At 41.3% G+C, this 20837-nt stretch overlaps 1 protein-coding gene across 3 annotated transcripts in view; it reads left to right on the top strand.

Annotated features, from left to right (window-relative positions):
- NLRX1 (NLR family member X1) overlaps positions 1 to 20837 on the top strand; it is a 90144-nt gene that overhangs the window by 57708 nt on the left and 11599 nt on the right. For 2 of the 3 annotated variants that reach the window (XM_075190556.1, XM_075190557.1), the window contains 3 exons: positions 1315 to 2708; positions 3406 to 3492; positions 18920 to 19171. In XM_075190556.1, the coding sequence (XP_075046657.1) occupies positions 1315 to 2708; positions 3406 to 3492; positions 18920 to 19171 (1733 nt within the window). The remainder of the gene's footprint in view (positions 1 to 1314; positions 2709 to 3405; positions 3493 to 18919; positions 19172 to 20837) is intronic. The other variant, XM_075190558.1, reaches the window with a different exon arrangement.

The following is a 20837-nucleotide window of genomic DNA, read 5'->3' on the forward strand; positions in this document are numbered from 1 at the left end:
TGCTCAAAAATGCTCTTATAAGAGCAGTTTTCCGATGGGGGTGTCTTCCTGGCGGACGTGGTGTGTAGGCTTTATACTTATCTGTAGAGCTGCTCTACAGATAAGTATCTACCCTATTCATACACCCACAAACATAGTCTCCACTTAATCCCAGCACAACATACCATTAGACTGCCCAAACGACACATAGCATCATCTCACAAAGCCTAAGAGCTAAACACAGAGAGCTATATACAGGCAGCCAATAATATCACTGCCATCCTGCGAGCTTTAAACACTAGAAAAATTAAGGGCTATAAACACCCCTGTCCGGCATAACCCCCAGGGCTATAGACACTGAGGAAACAAAAGGCTATAAACACGCCCGCCCGACTTAACCATCAAAGCTATAAGGCACTCACCACACTGGTAACAGTACCCCCATCACAACAATATACACCGCATTAGGGCTATAAACAAGGCAAAAGAACTATAGACGCAGAACTGCAAAATAAGCTATAAACAACTGCTAATACCGTAAGCATCAAAGTATATTGTCTGTACCGTCAACTGTGTTCTCTCCCCCCCCCACTCCCACCCTCCCGCATCCCTCTTTATCTCCACCCCAGGTTGCGCCATGGCAGAAACAACAAAACAACCAACAAGCACGGGAACTGGAACACCCGGAATATCCATAGCGGTAGCACCAGCCCCCAAGAAACCCACATCAATCGCAGACGTCCGAGGTAAGCTCCCTCAAGAGTCTGCCACCTACTCCCAGGCTTACAATTTAGTATTTTAAAATTGTCTAAATCTCTGAGCAAGGTGCCGATTTTAAAATTTATATATGCCCTAAAATAGCTGCTTAGTGCACAACAGATGTCTTTGCATGTTCCTTAAGGAAAAGTTAAATAGGTATTAATTGGGTATAGTTTGCCTTTAGGTAATGAAAAGGTCTGTGCATGGTTTATTTGCACCTAAAAGGGTTATTTATAAATTAGTATTCCAAAACTCATTTCTAGTTGAGCAAAATAATTTAGAACATCACAGCCAATAATTGTCCGCCGTCTGTTTCTAAGCACATTCATTTATTACCGTGAAAGATCTCCATTACATGCACCAGCGCTAGTTGTTTGAAAATTAACTACCTTACTATTTAATACCTATATATTATATGGATAAAGCACTGATACATATTTTATTATTAAGTAGGGTAAAGGTATAACAAAAATAATTCCTTGTCTAACTTAATATTTCATGTTTCAAAAAAGCTTATATTGGATGAGAACAATCGAGGTAAATGCAATGTTGTAAACATCTTCTTTTCCCTTTCAGGCAAATGTCCTGGTCACCACTCGTCCTTCTGCACTGAAACGAATTCCAGGGAAATATGTAGGCCGGTATGCTGAGATCTGTGGCTTTTCAGACATGGAACTACAGAAGATGTATTTCCACTTACGTTTGGTCCACAAAGATGCAGATCCTCGGGAAACCGAAAACTTGGCAGAAATGTTAAGCCGAAATTTAGAACACCACAGCCAGTTGTCCGCCGCCTGTTTCCTGCCTTCATATTGTTGGTTAACCTGTGCCACATTGCATTTACTGTATTATACAAAACCGGATGATCCAGCTATGACATTGACTGGCATTTACACCAGTTTCCTGCGACTTAACTTTGCTGGCGAAGTACTGGACATAACACATCCCACTAAGATTTCTCTCATGCGTTATGTTGCTCGCACTGTAGGCAAGCTGGCTTATGAAGGTTGCCATTCCCGGCGTACTCGATTCACTGAAGCAGATATTACACAGTGTTTTCATGTTGAATTAAACAGTGAGGAGGAGCTCAATCTTCTCAACGTCTTCCGATCTGATGCCTTTCGTTTTTTTCTGACACCCTGTGTCCAGCCAGGCCGGGAGAACCTCTTTGTCTTCACCATACCTGCTATGCAGGAGTACCTTGCTGCACTATATGTTGTGTTGGGAGAAAATAAGACCGCTCTGCAACGATTGGGCAAAGAAGTATCTGAGATTATCAGCAAAGCTGGAGAGGATGTGGTTGCAGTAGTTAATGTGTTGTCCAAGTTTCTTCCTTTACGCATATTTGCACTTTTTAACCTTTTACGTGTGGTGCCACGCCTATATGGCAGGGTTAGTGGGCAGAGCCGTGATAACATAGCTCAAACAATGACTGCTGAAATGTTCAGAGAGGAGGATTCTTATAATGATGATGTTTTAGACCAGATAAACTCTAGTATCCTGGGTGTGGAGGGACCATCTCAGCTAGTAGAAGAATGTGATGCTGGGATACAGGAAGCATTTGAATTATTTCCCATTTTCATGGCGGGGCTTCTGTCACTTCAAAATCGAGTCATGCTTGACCAGCTAGGCTGTTCCATCATGAACATGGAAGCACTCAAAATAACAAGTGCTCTAAAAAAGCATCTGTTACGTTGCAGCCTTCGCAGGTTGCCACCTTCTGAGCTCATGGACTTTCTTTTCTTTTTATATGAGTTTCAAAATGAAGGATTCACAGCTGGATTGGTGAACTCACTCCGGGATCTGGACCTTTCCACTGTGCGCATGACACCTCTCAAATGTAATGTGGTGGCCACTGTAATCCGTAACACAAGGAAACTGCTGACTGAAGCCAATCTCAGTTCTTGTCACCTAGATCCTGATGCCATCCGTACATTGACACCAGTACTACGAAGATGCCAGGATGTGAAGTGAGAAACCGATAAGGGAGAAGGGTACAATGTGAGGTGGAGTCAGATTGTGCACATTTTGTTTTTACAGTAAAACCAAAATATACTAATGTAGAGATTTTTACTAGCCTCCGGTGACCATGGAGATCATGATATGACAACTTTTTTATTTACAGAAAGCCACCCATTTATGCACCTATACTTACTAATAAACAGCCTTAGCACAAGTGTCAGAACCAAAAATGAACATGCAGCTATTGTGATGGAGAGCAGAAGTACATGGGAAACTACATTGCATACCAAATAATCCTAGTTTGTAGGTTGAGGAAGCACTAGTAGTTTGAATGAAATATATACTATTTGTCAGTGTTTCTTCTTGCTGCATGTTGTACTAAGAGTTTTGGACATCACAAATTGGGTTGTCTTTTTTTTGTAAGATATAACTACAGTCCAGTATTTCTAATTACCATCTCACATTTTTTCTTTTATTAGAAGTCCTACATAATAATGATTAAATTCATATTAAAGTAATATATGCTTTTAGACAATAGTTTAAGTCAAAAAAGCATGACTGAAACCTGTAGTATGGTTGCACAATACCATAAACATTATTTTCAACTTAATACTTTTGGCAAACCCTGTAAAGTGCTTTCATGAGTTAGAGACTTAAATCTATTCCTCTAAAGTTTTATTGCTCACCTAACCCTATTTCTTTCAGTTTACAGATGAACTCACTAGGTCCTGATTCCTGCAGAGAAATAAAAGACCTTCTGCTACACACAGACTGTGCAATCACCAGCCTACGGTAAAGTTGGAGAATCCATAAGTCCAATTAGAGTATTCTAATTTTGTTTTTTGTGAATTTGAATGTGTTGTTAAATGGAAAAAGAGTCATATTAAATTATGTCTGCAAGGGAATAGGGAAGTTTCTGACCAATTCAGAAATAGGTTCTTCACAGCAAAAACATACCGTAAAAAAAATGTGCAAATTAAAAGAACTTCTTCATACTTTACAACTTCCATGAGGTAATGTTGTACTATTTTTAAAATTATAAACATAAAAGTGGTGTCTGTTTTATGTGTCCTCTCCATCTCTCTTGTCACAAAAACAGAGTTGTCAAACATAATATAATTTCAAATAAATGATATCCCAAAATCAGAAAGGGGTAACTGCGTGTCTGTGTAATAAAATATGCTTATCTAAATCAGTGGTCATCAGTATCTAATCTTCATTAGGTGGATTTCACTCTTCAAGCAAATAAGGATCCCCAAAAGCCAGGATTAAAGAGTAAACACATAGGGCCTGATGCGGCGTTGGATACACTCCTGTTAGCATAGTGTAAATTCTGCAAATTTGTACTACGCATGTCTACAAAACAAGCTGCATACATATGCACGTATGCAGATCTGATGACTTTCTGACAGTTGTGCTTGCTTGAGACTGGAGAGGAGAGAAATGGGACAATCTAGGCAGAGTACATTAAAGCTTTAATTGCGAAAAATGCAGAATGCAAAAAAATGGGTACATGAAAGTTAGAAAACTCCAAACAGCACCGGTGTTAACTCAATATAGCACCCACGTTATAAAATTAGGCCTCACTCCAGCCCCAACATTAAAATAATATTATTCCCATTTAATAAATAAATCTATTTCCCTCCCTCCAAACAACCTCAGCAAGAAATTAAATGGCATTTATGTTTATTAAAAATAATCATTTCCCACAACCATCCCAGGCATTAAATAATTCATAATCACATTTAATAAATAGACCTCATTTTCCCCAAACAGCCCCACATTCACTTAATAGCACACATTATAGTCATATACTGTCCCCCACACACATTATAGTCATTTACTGTCCCCCACACACATTGGCCATTTTTATTTTCCCCCCACTGCAGACATTTTCAACCACCCCCTCCTCCCCCTGCAGACATTTTCACTCACCCCCTTTTCCCCCCTGCAGACATTTTCACACACCCCCCCCCCCCTGCATACATTTTCAATCATCCCCTCTTCCCCCTGCATACATTTTCAATCATCCCCTTTTCCCCCTGCAGACATTTTCACTCATCCCCCTTCCTCCTGCATTTTCACTCACCCCCCCATCTCCCTGCAGACATTTATTGCCCCTCTTCCCCCCCCTGCAGACATTTATTGCCCCTCTCCCTCCCTGCAGACATTTATTGCCCATCCCCCCTTGCAGACATTTATTGCCCCTCTCCACCCCCTGCACACATATTCCGTTTCTCTGCCCCCCCTGCACACATATTCCGTTTCTCTGCCCCCCCTGCACACATATTCCGTTTGTCTCCCCCCCTTCCCTGCACACACATTCCGTTTGTCTCCCCCCTGCACACATATTCCGTTTCTCTCTGCCCCCCTCCCTGCACACACATTCGGCTTCTCTACACTTACCTCAGCACTGACAGCAGCCTCCGGGAATCCACTGCAGCTAGTCCTACTCGGCCGCGAACTTGAAGCGCGGGAGCCGGGCTGGCGCACAGAGCCGTCATGACGTCACACGTGCTACACACAAAAAAAAAATATTTTTTTAATCGGGGGATCGCAGGGAGCTGGGCCAGCCCACACTGCCATCAGCCCTTCTGGCAAATGGCCAGTCCGGCCCTGGTGGCACAATAGGATAAGCAGAATTTTAAAAGTGCACTAAATTGTCCTATGTCCCCATCGCAGGTAGGTGGTGGGGATTCAAATACAAAAGAGGAGTCGGCAGTCTTGGCAACTTCCGATGATTGGGTAACCGGAATGTTGGGGAGGGATTTGGACTGAGAACAAGGGTCCCCAACTGGGACGGCAGGAGGACTCCCTAAATTTTCCTTAAGTGGAGTGAGAAAATTTGGCTCGGGCTGAGCACAGGTCTCTAGTGGTTCGAGCACGAGACGGCCTGAACTGGGCGCACAACTTGGAAGGAGGCCTGGACTGGGTGCACGACTTGGAAGGGACAACACTGTGGGAAGCCTCCTCGCAAACAGCGCTGTGAGAAGCCGCCTCGCAGACAGCGCTTTGAGAAGCCGCCTCGCAGACAGCGCTGTGAGAAGCCTCCTCGCAGACAGCGCTGTGAGAAGCCTCCTCGCAGACAGCGCTGTGAGAAGCCTCCTCGCAGACAGCTCTGTGAGAAGCCTCATCGCAGACAGCGCTGTGAGAAGCCTCCTCGCAGACAGCGCTGTGAGAAGCCTCCGAGCAAACAGTCCAAATGGCAACTCGAGCTGGACCGCATGAAGTGGCAATTCTGGCTGAATTGCAAGCAAAGGAGACTGTAAGGGCAGCACCCCCTCTGGAAAATGCATTATCTTAGGAGCTTGAGGCAGAAGCTGGCACCTCTGGACAGGCGGCAGAGGCTGGCGCCTCTGGACAGTTGGCTGAAAGTAGCAGATTAAACGTAATCCCAGGTAGCAAAACAGGCTGAAGTGTAGAAACGGGAGGCGCTATGCAAACAAATCCGGAATGAGGAGGAGGGTAAACTGGAGACAATTCTGTAGAATGTCATGGTTTGTGGAGTGGATAGTCTTGTAGAAAATGTACATCACTGGCGCAGTAAAGACATAATTTATTGGTACTTCTGCACCATCGCTCTTCTTTGGACAGGTGGGGGCATGCAGCACCTGAGAACCTGGTGTTTGCAATCAACTAGGAACCTCGGTGTAGCAAACTTGCAGAGACATTATTGAGAAGTGCTGCTTACACAGATAAATGTAATTGTTCCCTGGGAAGATCCATTTCTGGGCAAAGGTATCTTGAATCCACTTTAGTACTAGGTACAGACTCTGGAGGATGTACTGCAATGATGACTTTCTCCCTGAAAAAAGAATTTGTTACTCCAGAACTGGTATTGGAGCAAGAAGTACTTGGAATGAAGACTGGAAGTTGTTGAAGTACTATAATTAGCAAAGTAGAGACTTTAGAAATTTGAGAGCGGAGTTGAAGAATGTCCACTTAGAGCATCTGAAAAAGGGAGAATTCAGAAGAACTAGTAGCTATGGTCTCAGGACATTGAATACAAAGTTAATAAACCAATAGAGTTTGAAAGAGTGGGATGTGCCACGATATATATGCATCAAATAAAAATTATTATAAAATAAAAATGATATCCTTAGAAAAATTATATCCTTTTTATTTTTTATTTTAATTTTATTTGATGCATATATATCGTGGCGCATCCCACTCTTTCAAACTCTATTGGTCTTTTTTTGATATTGGCAATCTCATGTGGTTTAGTGACTGATATATTATTACTTATACATATTATATCTCAGAGCATAGTGGTTTCTATTTATATTTTTTAGAGTTAATAAACCATTACCCTGGGATTCCTCAAACAAGGGTTGAAAGCGTGCAACGGCAAGCTCAATTTTGTGGCCAGATCATACTGTCAGGATTCTCCAATATAAGACCACAGAGAGCGTAGTGAACAAAGTGTTTTTTTATTAAACACCAATTACACAGGTTTCTGGATGCAGTACGGTAGGGTATGGCAGAAAACTCCGTAAACAACAGAAAACTCCGTAAACAACAGATGCAGAATACGATAATCTGCTGGACTTTACCACAAAGTAGTAATGACGACACACAAGGTGTGACTGTCTGCTGAGCAAGGTACTGAAGGTAATTGACACAGGATGTGATGATCTGCAGGACTTTACCACAAAGTAGTGGAGACTGCTAGTAACAATCTGCAACAGGTTAGTCCTCTGTAACACTGGAGAGCTGAAAGCAGGTATTGTTGGTAATACACTGCAACCGGATAATGCATGATACACTCTTACAAGCCAGATAAAATTATTCTTCCATAATTTACTATATGGTAAAGGTTTGTGGCCTGGTGTGAGTCTAAAGTTAACCCAATTTCATAGACTATTCCATACATCATGGTCTTGCTGCAGGATGGATCCACTAAAGGACTTTAGTCACACTGAAAGTGTCAGAGCTAAGTGTCCTTTTGAATACCAAGTTAGTTTTGGAGGAACTGATTACACGTTTTTTTTTCCCCAAGCATTAAAAAGGATCTGTTCTTCAGTCAGACTGTTTGTTGTTCCATGGGAGCAATTCTGTCCTCAATACACTAATGGTTGATCCCTTTGAACCACTACAAAAAGTATCTGTGAAATAGATGATTGGAAATGTGTTATTTCTAATACTAATAGTAACAAAGTTCACAGTGCTATAAAGTATCTGTTGTATGATGAACTCACTTGCAAAGAACAGTGCTGAGCAGTGTCCGCGATCTTTTGTAAAATCTTCTCATGGTTTCCTTCTTGCACTAGCAGCCTTTGAACCGCGCATCTTCCCCTTACCAACCCGATCTCCAAGGGTATACTAAGACTTCTAAAATATCAAAGAGATGGGGGCACCTCCATAGTGCATTAACCACATTTTATTGTTAAAATCACATGCAAAGTTTGCACATACCAGAGATCCTCAGAAGGTAAGCATAACGGGTATAAATCACAGGATTACACCTAAAAAGCAGTTCGGAGCAGACATCACAGACAGACAGACTCCTCGCCCAACCCTCTACGCGTTTCTTCATACATGCCTTCATCAGGAGGAGTGGGTCCCATCTGAGGCCGGCTACTTTTTAAAAGACAGCTTCCTTGCTTAGACCAATATGTAACATGTGTCTTTCATTAAGTCCCAGCTGAACAACTTATATCAACACCTTTTTCTATGCGATTTTAGGGCTGTCTAAAACCTAGTGACACTATTCAACATCGATTGCATAAATTATAGAAAATACATCATTATCTAAAATATATTTATATGGTCTTGAGCTTATCCAGATATTTCAATCTATAGTGGTATATAATGTAATCTTACTCAAATCTTCCTAATTAATATCCGTATAGAACCTATACACGGCCAAGCCCTTATTTAAACAGACTTACCTCATCAAATTAAATCACAGGCTGGCAGTGTTGTTAAGTCAGTTACAAACCCATCTCTATTGCATGGTAATGAGTGCAGGCGGACACATTAGCTGATATAACGAGTCCGATCCATTCCTTACTCCTTAGATATTAATAGCGGACAGATCAACTTTCATATGAATGCCACACTATACTAATAGACTACACTCTTAATTCTGGCTCTTTCTAATGTATAGTAATAACATAATTTTGAATAAGCATTTCCATACAGACCCCACATATCTGGGGTACTTATATCTCGTGTCAGAATACAGATAATCTATAATCACATTATTTACTTCGAGACTATATGACACTTGGTGTGTAATACAGACTTCCTTTTTAGTCTTTAATTAAGCGCGTCTAAGTTTCTTCAAATTCAGTAAATTGAAAGGACATAATTTATTCATCAGAAAGATAAAAGTCATATTACTTAATACCGAATGGTATAACATACTCAAAAAAATATATATATATATAAATCTAAACATCCGAATAAATTTTAAATTTAAAGCCACCTATATAACACCATACTGCATTATATATTAATTTCATACTGAACAATGCACCTTTATGGATTGTATTGCTAATAAGAGAACAGCATTCATCAAGATTAAACTTGATGTACACAAAACTATAAAACTAATATTATAAAAAATGAGTTATTTCACAGCCTTCATTCAATCCTACTGGAGACAAAGGGGCATTTTCAATTCTTCTGTATCCCCGCAGCGTTAAAACTATTACCGTTATTACGGTAATAGTAAGCTGGATTTCAGTTCGCAGTTCCCTGAGCCGCGAGCTGAAATCCAGCGAGAAAACTACCGTAATAACGGTATTTATGTGCACTATTACCGTAATAATGGTAATAGTTTGTGCGCCGCAATGTTTTGGGCATTTTTGCCAACAATTGAATATGCCCCAAAGTGTTGAGAGTATAAATTCAATAGGTCTCTCTCTCTGTGCTAATCTCAAAAGACAATCTCCTCCTCTTTTCCGTTTCTATATGTTCTATAGCTTTAAAATGTAGAGCACCTGGATCAGCATTCTGACATGTATAAAAATGTCTAGTTACACTGTGATTCCCCACTTTGTGTTAAATGTTCCTTAGATGTTCGAATATTCATATTTTTAATGCTCTTTTTGTTTTACTTACATATTTTTTCCCACAATTACATTCAATTAGGTAAATAACGTGTGGTATTGCAATTCATAAAGGATTTAATTAGAGATGAGCGCACTCGGATTTCCTGAATCCGAGCCCACCCGAACGTTGCCGATCCGAGTCGGATCCGAGACAGATCCGGGTATTGGCGCCAAATGAAAACTTGAAACCGAGGCTCGGAGTCATAATCCCGCTGTTGGATCTCGCGATACTCGGATCCTATAAATTCCCCGCTAGTCGCCGCAATCTTCACTCGGGCATTGATCAGGGTAGAGGGAGGGTGTGTTAGGTGGTCCTCTGTCCTGGTAGATCTCGTGCTGTGCTGTTTAGTTCTGTGCTGTGCTGTGCTGTGCTGTGCTGTGCTGTGCTGTGTTCTGCAGTATCAGTCCAGTGGTGCTGTGTGCTGTGCTCTGTCAATTTTGAGTTCAGTGGTGCTGCTGTGTGCTGTGTCATGTTCAGTCCAGTGGTCCTGTGTCCTGTGCTCTGTGCTTCTAGGGGCATAGTTATTTCCCCAATATTCCCAAGTGTTTAAAAATTTTTAAAAAAGTTATAAAAAAAATGCAAAAAAAAAATTAAATTTTTTTTTAATTACAACAAAATTTGCAAAACCAATCCTGCAGTATAAGCCCATTGGTACTGCAATATTACCAAGTTCACACATTCTGCAGTATCTTGTGCTACATATAATGGAGAGCAAAAATTTGGAGGATAAAGTAGGGAAAGATCAAGACCCACTTCCTCCTAATACTGAAGCTGCTGCCACTAGTCATGACATAGACGATGAAATGCCATCAACGTCGTCTTCCAAGCCTGATGCCCAATCTCCTAGTACAGGGCATGTAAAATCCAAAAAGCCCAAGTTCTCAAAAAATAGCAAAAAGAGAAACTTAAAATCATCTGAGGAGAAACGTAAAGTTTGCAATATGCCATTTACGACACATAGTGGCAAGGAACGGCTTAGGCCCTGGCCCGTGTTCATGACTAGTGGTCCAGCTTCACCCAAGGATCTAAGTCCTCCTCCCCCCCCCTACAAAAAATTGAAGAGAGTTATGCTGTCCGCAACAAAACAGCAAACAACTCTGCCTTCTAAAGAGAAATTATCACAAATCCCCAAGGCGAGTCCAAGGGTGTTGGTGGTTGTCAAGCCTGACCTTCCCATCACTGTACGGGAAGAGGTGGCTCGGGAGGAGGCTATTGATGATGTAGCTGGCGCTGTGGAGGAACTTGATGATGAGGATGGTGATGTGGTTATTGAAAATGAGGCACCAGGGGGGGAAACAGCTGATGTCCATGGGATGAAAAAGCCCATCGTCATGTCTGGTCAGAAGACCAAAAAATGCACCTCTTCGGTTTGGAGTTATTTTTATCCAAATCCGGACAACCAATGTATGGCCATATGTAGCTTATGTAAAGCTCAAATAAGCAGGGGTAAGGATCTTGCCCACCTAGGGACATCCTCTCTTATACGTCGCCTGAATAACCTTTATAGTTCAGTGGTTAGTTCAGGAACTGGGGCTAGGACCGTCATCGGTACAGGGACACCTAAATCCCGTGGTCCAGTTGGATACACACCAGCAACACCCTCCTCGTCAACTTCCTCCACGATCTCCATCAGATTCAGTCCTGCAGCCCAAGTCAGCAGCCAGACTGAGTCCTCTTCAATACGGGATTCATCCGAGGAATCCTGCAGCGGTACGCCTACTACTGCCACTGCTGCTGTTGCTGCTGTTAGTCGGTCATCTTCCCAGAGGGGAAGTCGTAAGACCGCTAAGTCTTTCACAAAACAATTGACCGTCCAACAGTCGTTTGCCATGACCACAAAATACGATAGTAGTCCTCCTATTGCAAAGCGTATAACTGCGGCTGTAACTGCAATGTTGGTGTTAGACGTGCGCCCGGTGTCCGCCATCAGTGGAGTGGGATTTAGAGGGTTGATGGAGGTATTGTGTCCCCGGTACCAAATACCGTCGAGATTCCACTTCACTAGGCAGGCGATACCAAAAATGTACAGAGAAGTACGATCAAGTGTCCTCAGTGCTCTAAAAAATGCGGTTGTACCCACTGTCCACTTAACCACGGACATGTGGACAAGTGGTTCTGGGCAAACTAAGGACTATATGACTGTGACAGCCCACTGGGTAGATGCATCCCCTTCCACAGCAACAGCTGTATCACTAGCAGCATCTACAAAATGGCTGCTCATGCAAAGGCAGGCAACATTGTGTATTACAGGCTTTAATAAGAGGCACAACGCTGACAACATATTAGAGAAACTGAGGGAAATTATCTCCCAGTGGCTTACCCCACTTAGACTCTCATGGGGATTTGTGGTGTCAGACAATGCCAGTAACATTGTGCGGGCATTAAATATGGGCAATTTCCAGCATGTCCCATGTTTTGCCCACACCATTAATTTGGTGGTGCAGCATTACCTCAAGAGTGACAGGGGTGTGCAGGAGATGCTTGCCTGGCGCGCAAAATTGCTGGACACTTTCGGCATTCAGCCAGTGCCTACCGCAGACTAGAGGCACATCAAAAAAGCATGAACCTGCCCTGCCATCACCTCAAACAAGAGGTTGTGACGCGCTGGAACTCCACCCTCTATATGCTGCAGAGGATGGAGGAGCAGCAAAAGGCCATTCAGGCCTACACAGCCACCTACGACATAGGCAAAGGAGTGGGGATGCGCCTGAGTCAAGCGCAGTGGAGACTGATTTCCGTGTTGTGCAAGGTTCTCCAGCCGTTTGAACTTGCCACACGAGAAGTCAGTTCCGACACTGCCAGCTTGAGTCAGGTCATTCCCCTGATCAGGCTGTTGCAAAAGCAGCTGGAGAAAGTGAGGGAGGAGCTGGTAAACCATTGCGATTACACCAAGCATGTAGCTCTTGTGGATGTAGCCCTCCGTACGCTTTGCCAGGATCCGAGGGTGGTCACTCTTTTAAAGTCGGAGGAATACATTCTGGCCACCGTGCTCGATCCTCAGTTTAAAGCGTATGTTGTGTCTCTGTTTCCGGGGGACACAAGTCTACAGTGGTGCAAAGACCTGCTGGTCAGGATATTGTCCTCTGAAGAGGACCGTGACATGCCAACAGCTCCACCCTCATATTCTTCCACATCTATGGCTGCAAGGAAAAAGCTCAGTTTTCCTAAAAGACCCGGTGGCGGGGATGCTGATAACATCTGGTCCGGACTGAAAGACCTGCCAACCATTGCAGACATGTCTACTGTTGCTGCATTGGATGCTGTCACAATTGAAAAAATGGTGGAGAATTATTTTGCTGACACCATCCAAATAGACATGTCAGACAGTCCATATTGTTACTGGCAGGAAAAAAAGGCAGTTTGGAAGCCCCTGTAGAAACTGGCTCTATTTTACCTGAGTTGTCCCCCCTCCAGTGTGTACTCGGAAAGAGTTTTTAGTGCAGCGTGGAACCTGGTCAGTGAGCGGCGAAGGAGGTTGCTTCCTCACAACGTTGAAAAAATGTTTATAAAAATGAATAATCAATTCCTCAATGAAGTACAGCACTGCCCTCCAGATAGTACAGAGGGACCTGTGGTTGTGGTGTCCAGCGGGGACGAATTGATAATGTGTGAGGATGAGGAAGTACACACTGTAGGGGGAGAGGAATCAGAGGTTGAGGATGAGGACGACATCTTTCCTCAGTAGAGCCTGTTTAGTTTGTACAGGGAGAGATGAATTGTTTTTTTGATGTGGGGGCCCAAACAAACCAATCATTTCAACCACAGTTGTTTGGTAGGCCCTGTCGCTGAAATGATTGGTTTGTTAAAGTGTGCATGTCCTATTTCAACAACATAAGGGTGGGTGGGAGGGCCCAAGGAACAATTCCATCTTGCAACTCTTTTTTTGGCATTATGTGACTATTCAACAGTCGTTTGCCATGTTCAAAAAGTAAAAGAAAATGTCAACAAATTCAAACAATTAAATCAAAAGTTAAATGCCCTGTCATTATTTAAAACAAGAGGTATTGACGTGCTAGAATTAGTGTAGTGTTAATATGTTATAAACACTACACTTGGAACTTGGAGGAGGTATTGTGGCCCCGGTACCAAATTGGGTACCGGGGCCACCCCACTACGCAGTCCAGAATTTTTTTTGGGGGAATTCAGAGCCGTGGAGGGTTTTTTATTAATTATATTGTGGTTACCACTCCTCTACGCAGTCCAGGTACATTTTTTGATGCGAATCATACAAGTTCAGGGTTTTTAAATTATATTGTGGTGACCACTCCTCTACACAGTCCAGGTACATTTTTTGGTGCGATTCATACAAGTTCAGGGTTTTTAAATTATATTGTGGTGACCACTCCTCTACACAGTCCAGGTACATTTTTTGGTGCGATTCATACAAGTTCAGGGTTTTTAAATTATATTGTGGTGACCACTCCTCTACACAGTCCAGGTACATTTTTTGGTGCGATTCATACAAGTTCAGGGTTTTTAAATTATATTGTGGTGACCACTCCTCTACGCAGTCCAGGTACATTTTTTGGTGCGATTAAGACCAGTTGATGGTTTTCTTATTATATTGTGGGGACCACTCCACTACGCAGTCCAGAAAGATACCTCGTTGCAATGTTTTGGACTAAAAACAATATTGTGAGGTGTTCAGAATACACTGTAAATTAGTGGAAATGATTGTTATTGAATGTTATTGAGGTTAATAATAGCGTAGGAGTGAAAATAAGCCCAAAAACTTGATTTTTGAACTTTTTATGCTTTTTTCAAAAAAAATCCGAATCCGAAACCTTAAATCCGAACCAAAACCTTTCGGCAGGTGTTTTGTGAAACAAATCCGAACCCAAAACATCACGAAAATCCGAATCCAAAACACGAGACAACAAAAGTCGCCGGTGCACATCCCTAGATTTAATAGTCCTGATTTTTGTATCAGAGGTACCCATAAAAGTTTTCTGTTCTTTATGTTCAGATTTACAGGCTTTGCAATATCCACATGGAAAGAAGCTTTTTCTAAAAGTTAATCAATTATTCCTTGGATTAGATACTTTAAGATGAGATAAAGCCAGAACAGATTTTAAAGTTTTGGTCTTTTAAAAATCACTTGAGGTTTAGCAGGAATATATGAGGACAATAAAGGGTCCAATTTCAACACTGACCAATGTCTTTCTAGGATCTTAGAAATTTGGTTGTTTGCTGTATTGTAAGTAGTTACAAAGGGACATAAAATTTTATTCCGATTGACATTTTCTTTTTTCTTATATGTTAAAAGCCCTGTTTTATTAAATTTCCAAACTTTCATTAGATTTGTCAATAGCAAATTTTTGGTATATCTACGTACGTAAAATCTATTATGTATTATTATTGCTTGTTTCTCAAAGATGTCATTATCCTCACAGTTTCGTTGAATTCTCATAAACTGTGAGAACGGCATATTGTCCTTCCATCTTTTTTGATGACAACTGGTGTAATCAATATAGCTATTACTGTCCACTTGTTTGATATATGTTTTAAGTATTAATCGTTTTTTTGTCATATAATGTTTGGTATCCAGAACTAGATCCAGAAATTCAATCTTATTGTTATTGGTGTTAGATGTAAATTTAAGTGTTATTCCTAGTAGCAGTTATTTCTGCCAGTAGAGCTGGGGTATTGCCAGCACTTTGGTGCAAGGAACCTTTCTTGAATATGTATTCAGAGAGTAGCAGAGTAGTATTGAGAGCCAATACTGCATATCTTTCAAAAGTAATGCTACCAACTTTCTTCCCACAATATGTGGTATGTCTATTAAATAACGAGACTGATTAAATAACTCACCTTTATTTATTGGTATTACAAATTTAATGTTTGTCCCCCTCAATATACTCCCCATTTGCACTAATACATTGCTGTAGTCTTGTTTTCCACTGGACGAAGGCATGGAGCAAATCAATTTCTGTCATTTGTTTCAACATATTTGCCGTTTTCTTCTTTACAGCATCAGCTGACTCAAAATGTGTCCCTTTTAAGCACTGATTTAACTTTTGGGAAAAGATAAAAATTGCAAGGTGCTAAATCGGGCAATTATGGAGAATGTTCAGTCATCAGTGTAGTAATGTGTTTGTCGGTCAGAAACTGCTTCACAGAAAGTGCTGTGTGAGCAGGCGCATTGTCCTGGTGAAGAAAGAAACCATTTTTCCACAGTTGCGGCCATTTCTTTCTGACTCTTTCAACTTTTGCAAAACTTCCTTATAATAATGCTGATTAACTGTTGTGCCTTCTGGAAACCATTATTCCAAAATCACACCCTTGACATTGAAGAAAAATTATGAGCATTGCTTTGAATTTTGACTTGCTTTGACAAGCTTTTTTCATTCTTGGTGATGACAGTGTTTTCCAGTACATTGACTATCTTTTGGTTTCAGGATCGTACTGGAAGATCCAGGTCTCACCACAAGTGATTACTTTATGAAACAGGCTTGTATCTGTGTCAAGTTGCTGCATAATGTCAACACAACATTCCTTTCGACTTTCTTTTTGCTCTGGTATGAGAACCCTTGGGACCATCTTTGCACAAACTTTCGTAATGTTACGATCCTCACACAAAATTTTCCATATGGTGTCTTTGTCAATGTTCACAGATTCAGCTATCATTCGAACACTGAGTCGGCGGTCTTTTCGAACAATCTGACTGGTTTTTGTTTTTTCTACATTTTCTTTGATTCTTCAAGTGCAAGGTCATCCAGAGCATTCATCATCTTCAAAATTCTCACGTCCCTCGCTAAATCTTTTGTACCACTCACACAAACGCAAGAGACAGGCAGTCATTCCCATAGGCCGTAGTAAGCATTTAAAAACATTCTGTTGAGGTTTTGTGCAATTTTACTAAAAATTTCAAATTGACACGTTGTTCAACTTTTAAACGTAGCATTTTTTCAACACTCTACAGAAAACACAACCAAACTAAATGGCGACTCACAATCAACTGAACGTCATAGAGTGTTGCAGCTTGTCATGCAGGTTCAGACCGGTTCAAGGTTACTACATATGCAGTTATAACCGCTTCTGACTGCTTTGTTTACTAGGTGAAATAACAGTCTCGATATTTAATAGACATACCCCGTATAAAGATGAGAATGAAAAACTCAATTATCTAGATCTGGTCAAAGCCATTTCTATACTTTTAGAGCTAGAACACAGGGTCTCAATAAAATAGAACAACTGTTTGTCATGCCTGCAGGCCATTGGAAAGCTTATGATCTATATAAATAAGCTATGTCCATGTGGATCAGGTAAGTGATCATACAGGCATACAAGGAGGAGTGGTCAAGTTGAAAAGAAAATGGTGACCAGCACCAGTGGTCAGTCTCCAGGATCACAAATAGCAGCCAGGAAAAAGTTGAAGCTTGCAACCATGCTTCTATAATTCGTCTAGTTTAAAAGGGGAAGGTTATTCTAGCGCGTGGAGATCCTAAACACTTTTAATATAAAATCAACAATAAAATAGAGGGGGATGATAGTGTACTCTCTGAGATATATATTTCTCTTTTGAATAATGAATACCAAAACCCAGTATTGGTTATATTTCCGCTTTGGACAATATTGCACCGATTGCATCGGTTGAAGTTATATGTGGTAGAACTGGATACATTGTATAGTTTGTCAGGTATCTGTCTGCTTTATCCTCCAATTTTTTCTCTTCTTCAATAGGTTACTTGTGTTAAAAAAGGGGGGTGGATAAAAACTTGAAGGATAAAGCTGACAGATAACTGACTAACTGTACACTGGGGGAGAATGAATTCAGCGCAATGTGTCTCCGGAACATTCACGGAGACATATCAGGCCAATGTTATGGCAGGAATCTCCTCTCAATTTTCCTCGCATCCCATACAGGTACGCAGAACAATGAGCGAAGATTCTTATCGTAATGGCCAGTGATGTCCGCGTGGCACATCTCTAGCAATTGAATCTCCCCCACTGTATCCAGTTCTACTACTTCTAATCTCCACTGGTGGATATTGATGCAATATTGTGTATATAAGCAAAACTGGGTGAGTGCTTTCCTTTATTCAAAAGAAATATATATATATATCACACAGAGTACACTATTATCCTCCCCCTTTTTTTATTGTTGATTTTTATTAGAGTTTTGAGTACTCTGCGTGCTGAAGTAACCTTCCCCTTTTCTTGGGCAAGGAAGGCTCAGTCCTCTGTGACCGAGTTGTGCAAAGCAGCAGGTTGGATATATTTCATTTTTTTTTTTATAAACTTTATTGTTGTAACACGAAGCAAACAAAAATCACAAATTATGTATCGCAAGTTAACCCGTGCATGATACTCATGCATTCTAGTCAAATCAAGCTACTTAAGGTCTTAAAAAGGTTCTTGTCATGCATTTGGGCCTAGCCCAGGCCTCCTCAGGGCAAGCGCTCTTTTTAATGTGTGTTCATGAGGTAAAATTACCTTACGAAAATGAGTTTGACCCCTCAACTCGTAAATTTATCCTTTACTACCCCTCCCACGGGGGGAAGGGGGGATGATGGAAATTAACTGTCTTCACTATTCTAATTTTTTTGTCAAATAATGTCAGTATACCAAATTTCAGGTCAATTGGATGAGCCCTTTCTGAGAAAATAGTTTTTTCCACACACGCACACACGCACACGCGCACACACACACACACACTAACACACGCCGCTACACGTGTGTTCATGAGGTAAAATTACCTTACGAAAATGAGTTTGAGCCCTCAACTCGTAAATTTAGCCTTTACTACCCCTCCCACGGGGGGAAGGGGGGATGATGGAAATTAACTGTCTTCACTATTCTATTTTTTTTGTCAAATAATGTCAGTATACCAAATTTCAGGTCAATTGGATGAGCCCTTTCTGAGAAAATAGTTTTTTCCACACACACACACGCGCACACACACACACACACTAACACACGCCGCTAGGCTTTTACTTTTATATATTAGATAATGCTAAGAATTTAGTAGGGCAGGTGGCGCTGCAGCTTGTTTTTTTTTTTCCACACACAGACGCCACTAGGCTTTTATATTATAGATATTACAAAAATAGTCAAGATAAGTGATATTTGAATGTGGAGTGACTATGTATGTTTATATATCGCACCTCTGTGTTACACAATGTGTTTTGGAATGTGAATCATGAGATCTTTTCCCTAGATTATGTAATAACCCTTTGGCACCAGAGGGAGCACGTTTCATCGTGGAGGGGCTAGCTGGTAACAGCTCAGTGAAACACCTATCTCTCCTGCACACGGATCTTGGAGATGAGGGAGCTGAGATGCTGGCAACTCAGCTGGGAAGAAATAAGCACCTTCAAGAGTTGAACCTGGCATACAATGGAATCCATGACCAGGCTGCACTCAGGCTGGTGGAAGAGGCTGCACGTCACCCAACACTAGGCAGAGTGCAGTGAGTACCACTTACATAGTATATGGTATATATCATGGGGCATGTTTAACTGATGCAAAGTAAATAGGAGATGTTGCCAATAGCAACTAGAATCTTAGCTTTGTCATGGAGCACTGGTTGAAGTGATTGTGGCTTTGTTTGGTGTGTAGGTGTTTTCTCTGTTAGGGGTCTGGAGATAAACTCCGGGTTTTGAACATGATTGTGAAGATACCGGGTTTATCTGGCCCAGTGCTACCCAGTACCTTCTAGGATTCGTATGGTCACTCAGGCAAAATGCAGTTATAAAAATACAACAGTATATTTATTGTCATACAAACAACACTAGAATATTATATAGACACAGAAAATAAATGCCAGGCAGATTTATCACATTATCTGTCCCTTCCCCAATAACTTAAGGAGATATAGTCACCTGCTGTCCAGACTTCACGACCCATGGATTTCTATCAGCTGCATATATAGAGACTAGTTACAAAACGACAATCCAAAACTAGATGCACCTTCATGAATGAAATCCCACACTGAAACCTCTTCCCCCTCTTGAGTTGTTCCTTATATCACAGGTCTAATTTCCACAGTCTTTCCCCTCCCTGGGGAAACCCCTGGGTCTATTCTTCTTAACCATTGGCCAGTGCAGGACTAGGGGGTTTGGACAGGGCAGTGAAGATGAGATGTCCTTTCACAGAAGCCCCCTGCTGGAATGCAGACAGAACGTCTGGACTAGTCCTAAGGAGAACAATTGATGCTTAATTGGCTTCCCCTACTTCCAAGGATAAGGTAGCAGTGAGCCCCTCCTAAAATTAACCCCTTACACTACTTTGTGATGTCACAGGGTCCCCAGCTGTTCCATGCTTCCTGTAGAGGAAGGAGGGGGGAGAATGAATGCAGCTCAAGCCCTCTCACCTGTATCCTAGACACCACCTGATCTTTACCCATAACCCTCCTGGCTTCAGTTTAAGGACAATGAATAACATTACTTCAAGTCATCAATATATAATACACAATATACATATTTACATTGAATTACAATGTCCCCTTAACCACATGTAATTGGACAATGCAGTTGTAGTCTGATGAGCTGGGGAAACAAAAGAAGGGCTATACAAAGTATTTGCTATAATTCACATATCACACTCGTTTTGTCACAATGATGAATAAAGAAAGACATGGGAGTTAAAAATTAAAATTTGAAGTATGAGAAGAAAAACTGCATGGTATAAACATGGAATGATGTTTGGTATGAATGTGTGTGAGGAATATATGTGTATTGTAAGAATCCGTATGTGAATAGTGTAATAGGTTGAGTAACAGTGTCACTAGTATGTGGAAGAGAGTGTGAGGCTGTGAGCTGATGGTGAGAAGAATTGCAATAGCAATTGGTTGTAATATAACATAGTGTGCACATGCATCTGCTATCCACATGCCATCTTAAACAGCAGAACTGTACCGTATAATGGCACAGTGGAGATGGACTTGGTTAAAGTTCTTTTTATATAGGTTTTTGCATGCACCCTTTGTAGATAGGTTCATATGCATCTTCAAGAATCTTGAAAATTTGATAAATAGAAATGTGTCTTTATTAGGTGGGATGAGGTAAGGTAAGTATAGGCTAAAAATATGATCTGAATAGTATGGTTTCATTTAGTGGATGTGTTTTAGGGATGTA

This window comes from Mixophyes fleayi, chromosome 11, assembly GCF_038048845.1.
Source record: "Mixophyes fleayi isolate aMixFle1 chromosome 11, aMixFle1.hap1, whole genome shotgun sequence".
Classification (NCBI taxonomy): Eukaryota; Metazoa; Chordata; class Amphibia; order Anura; family Limnodynastidae; genus Mixophyes; species Mixophyes fleayi.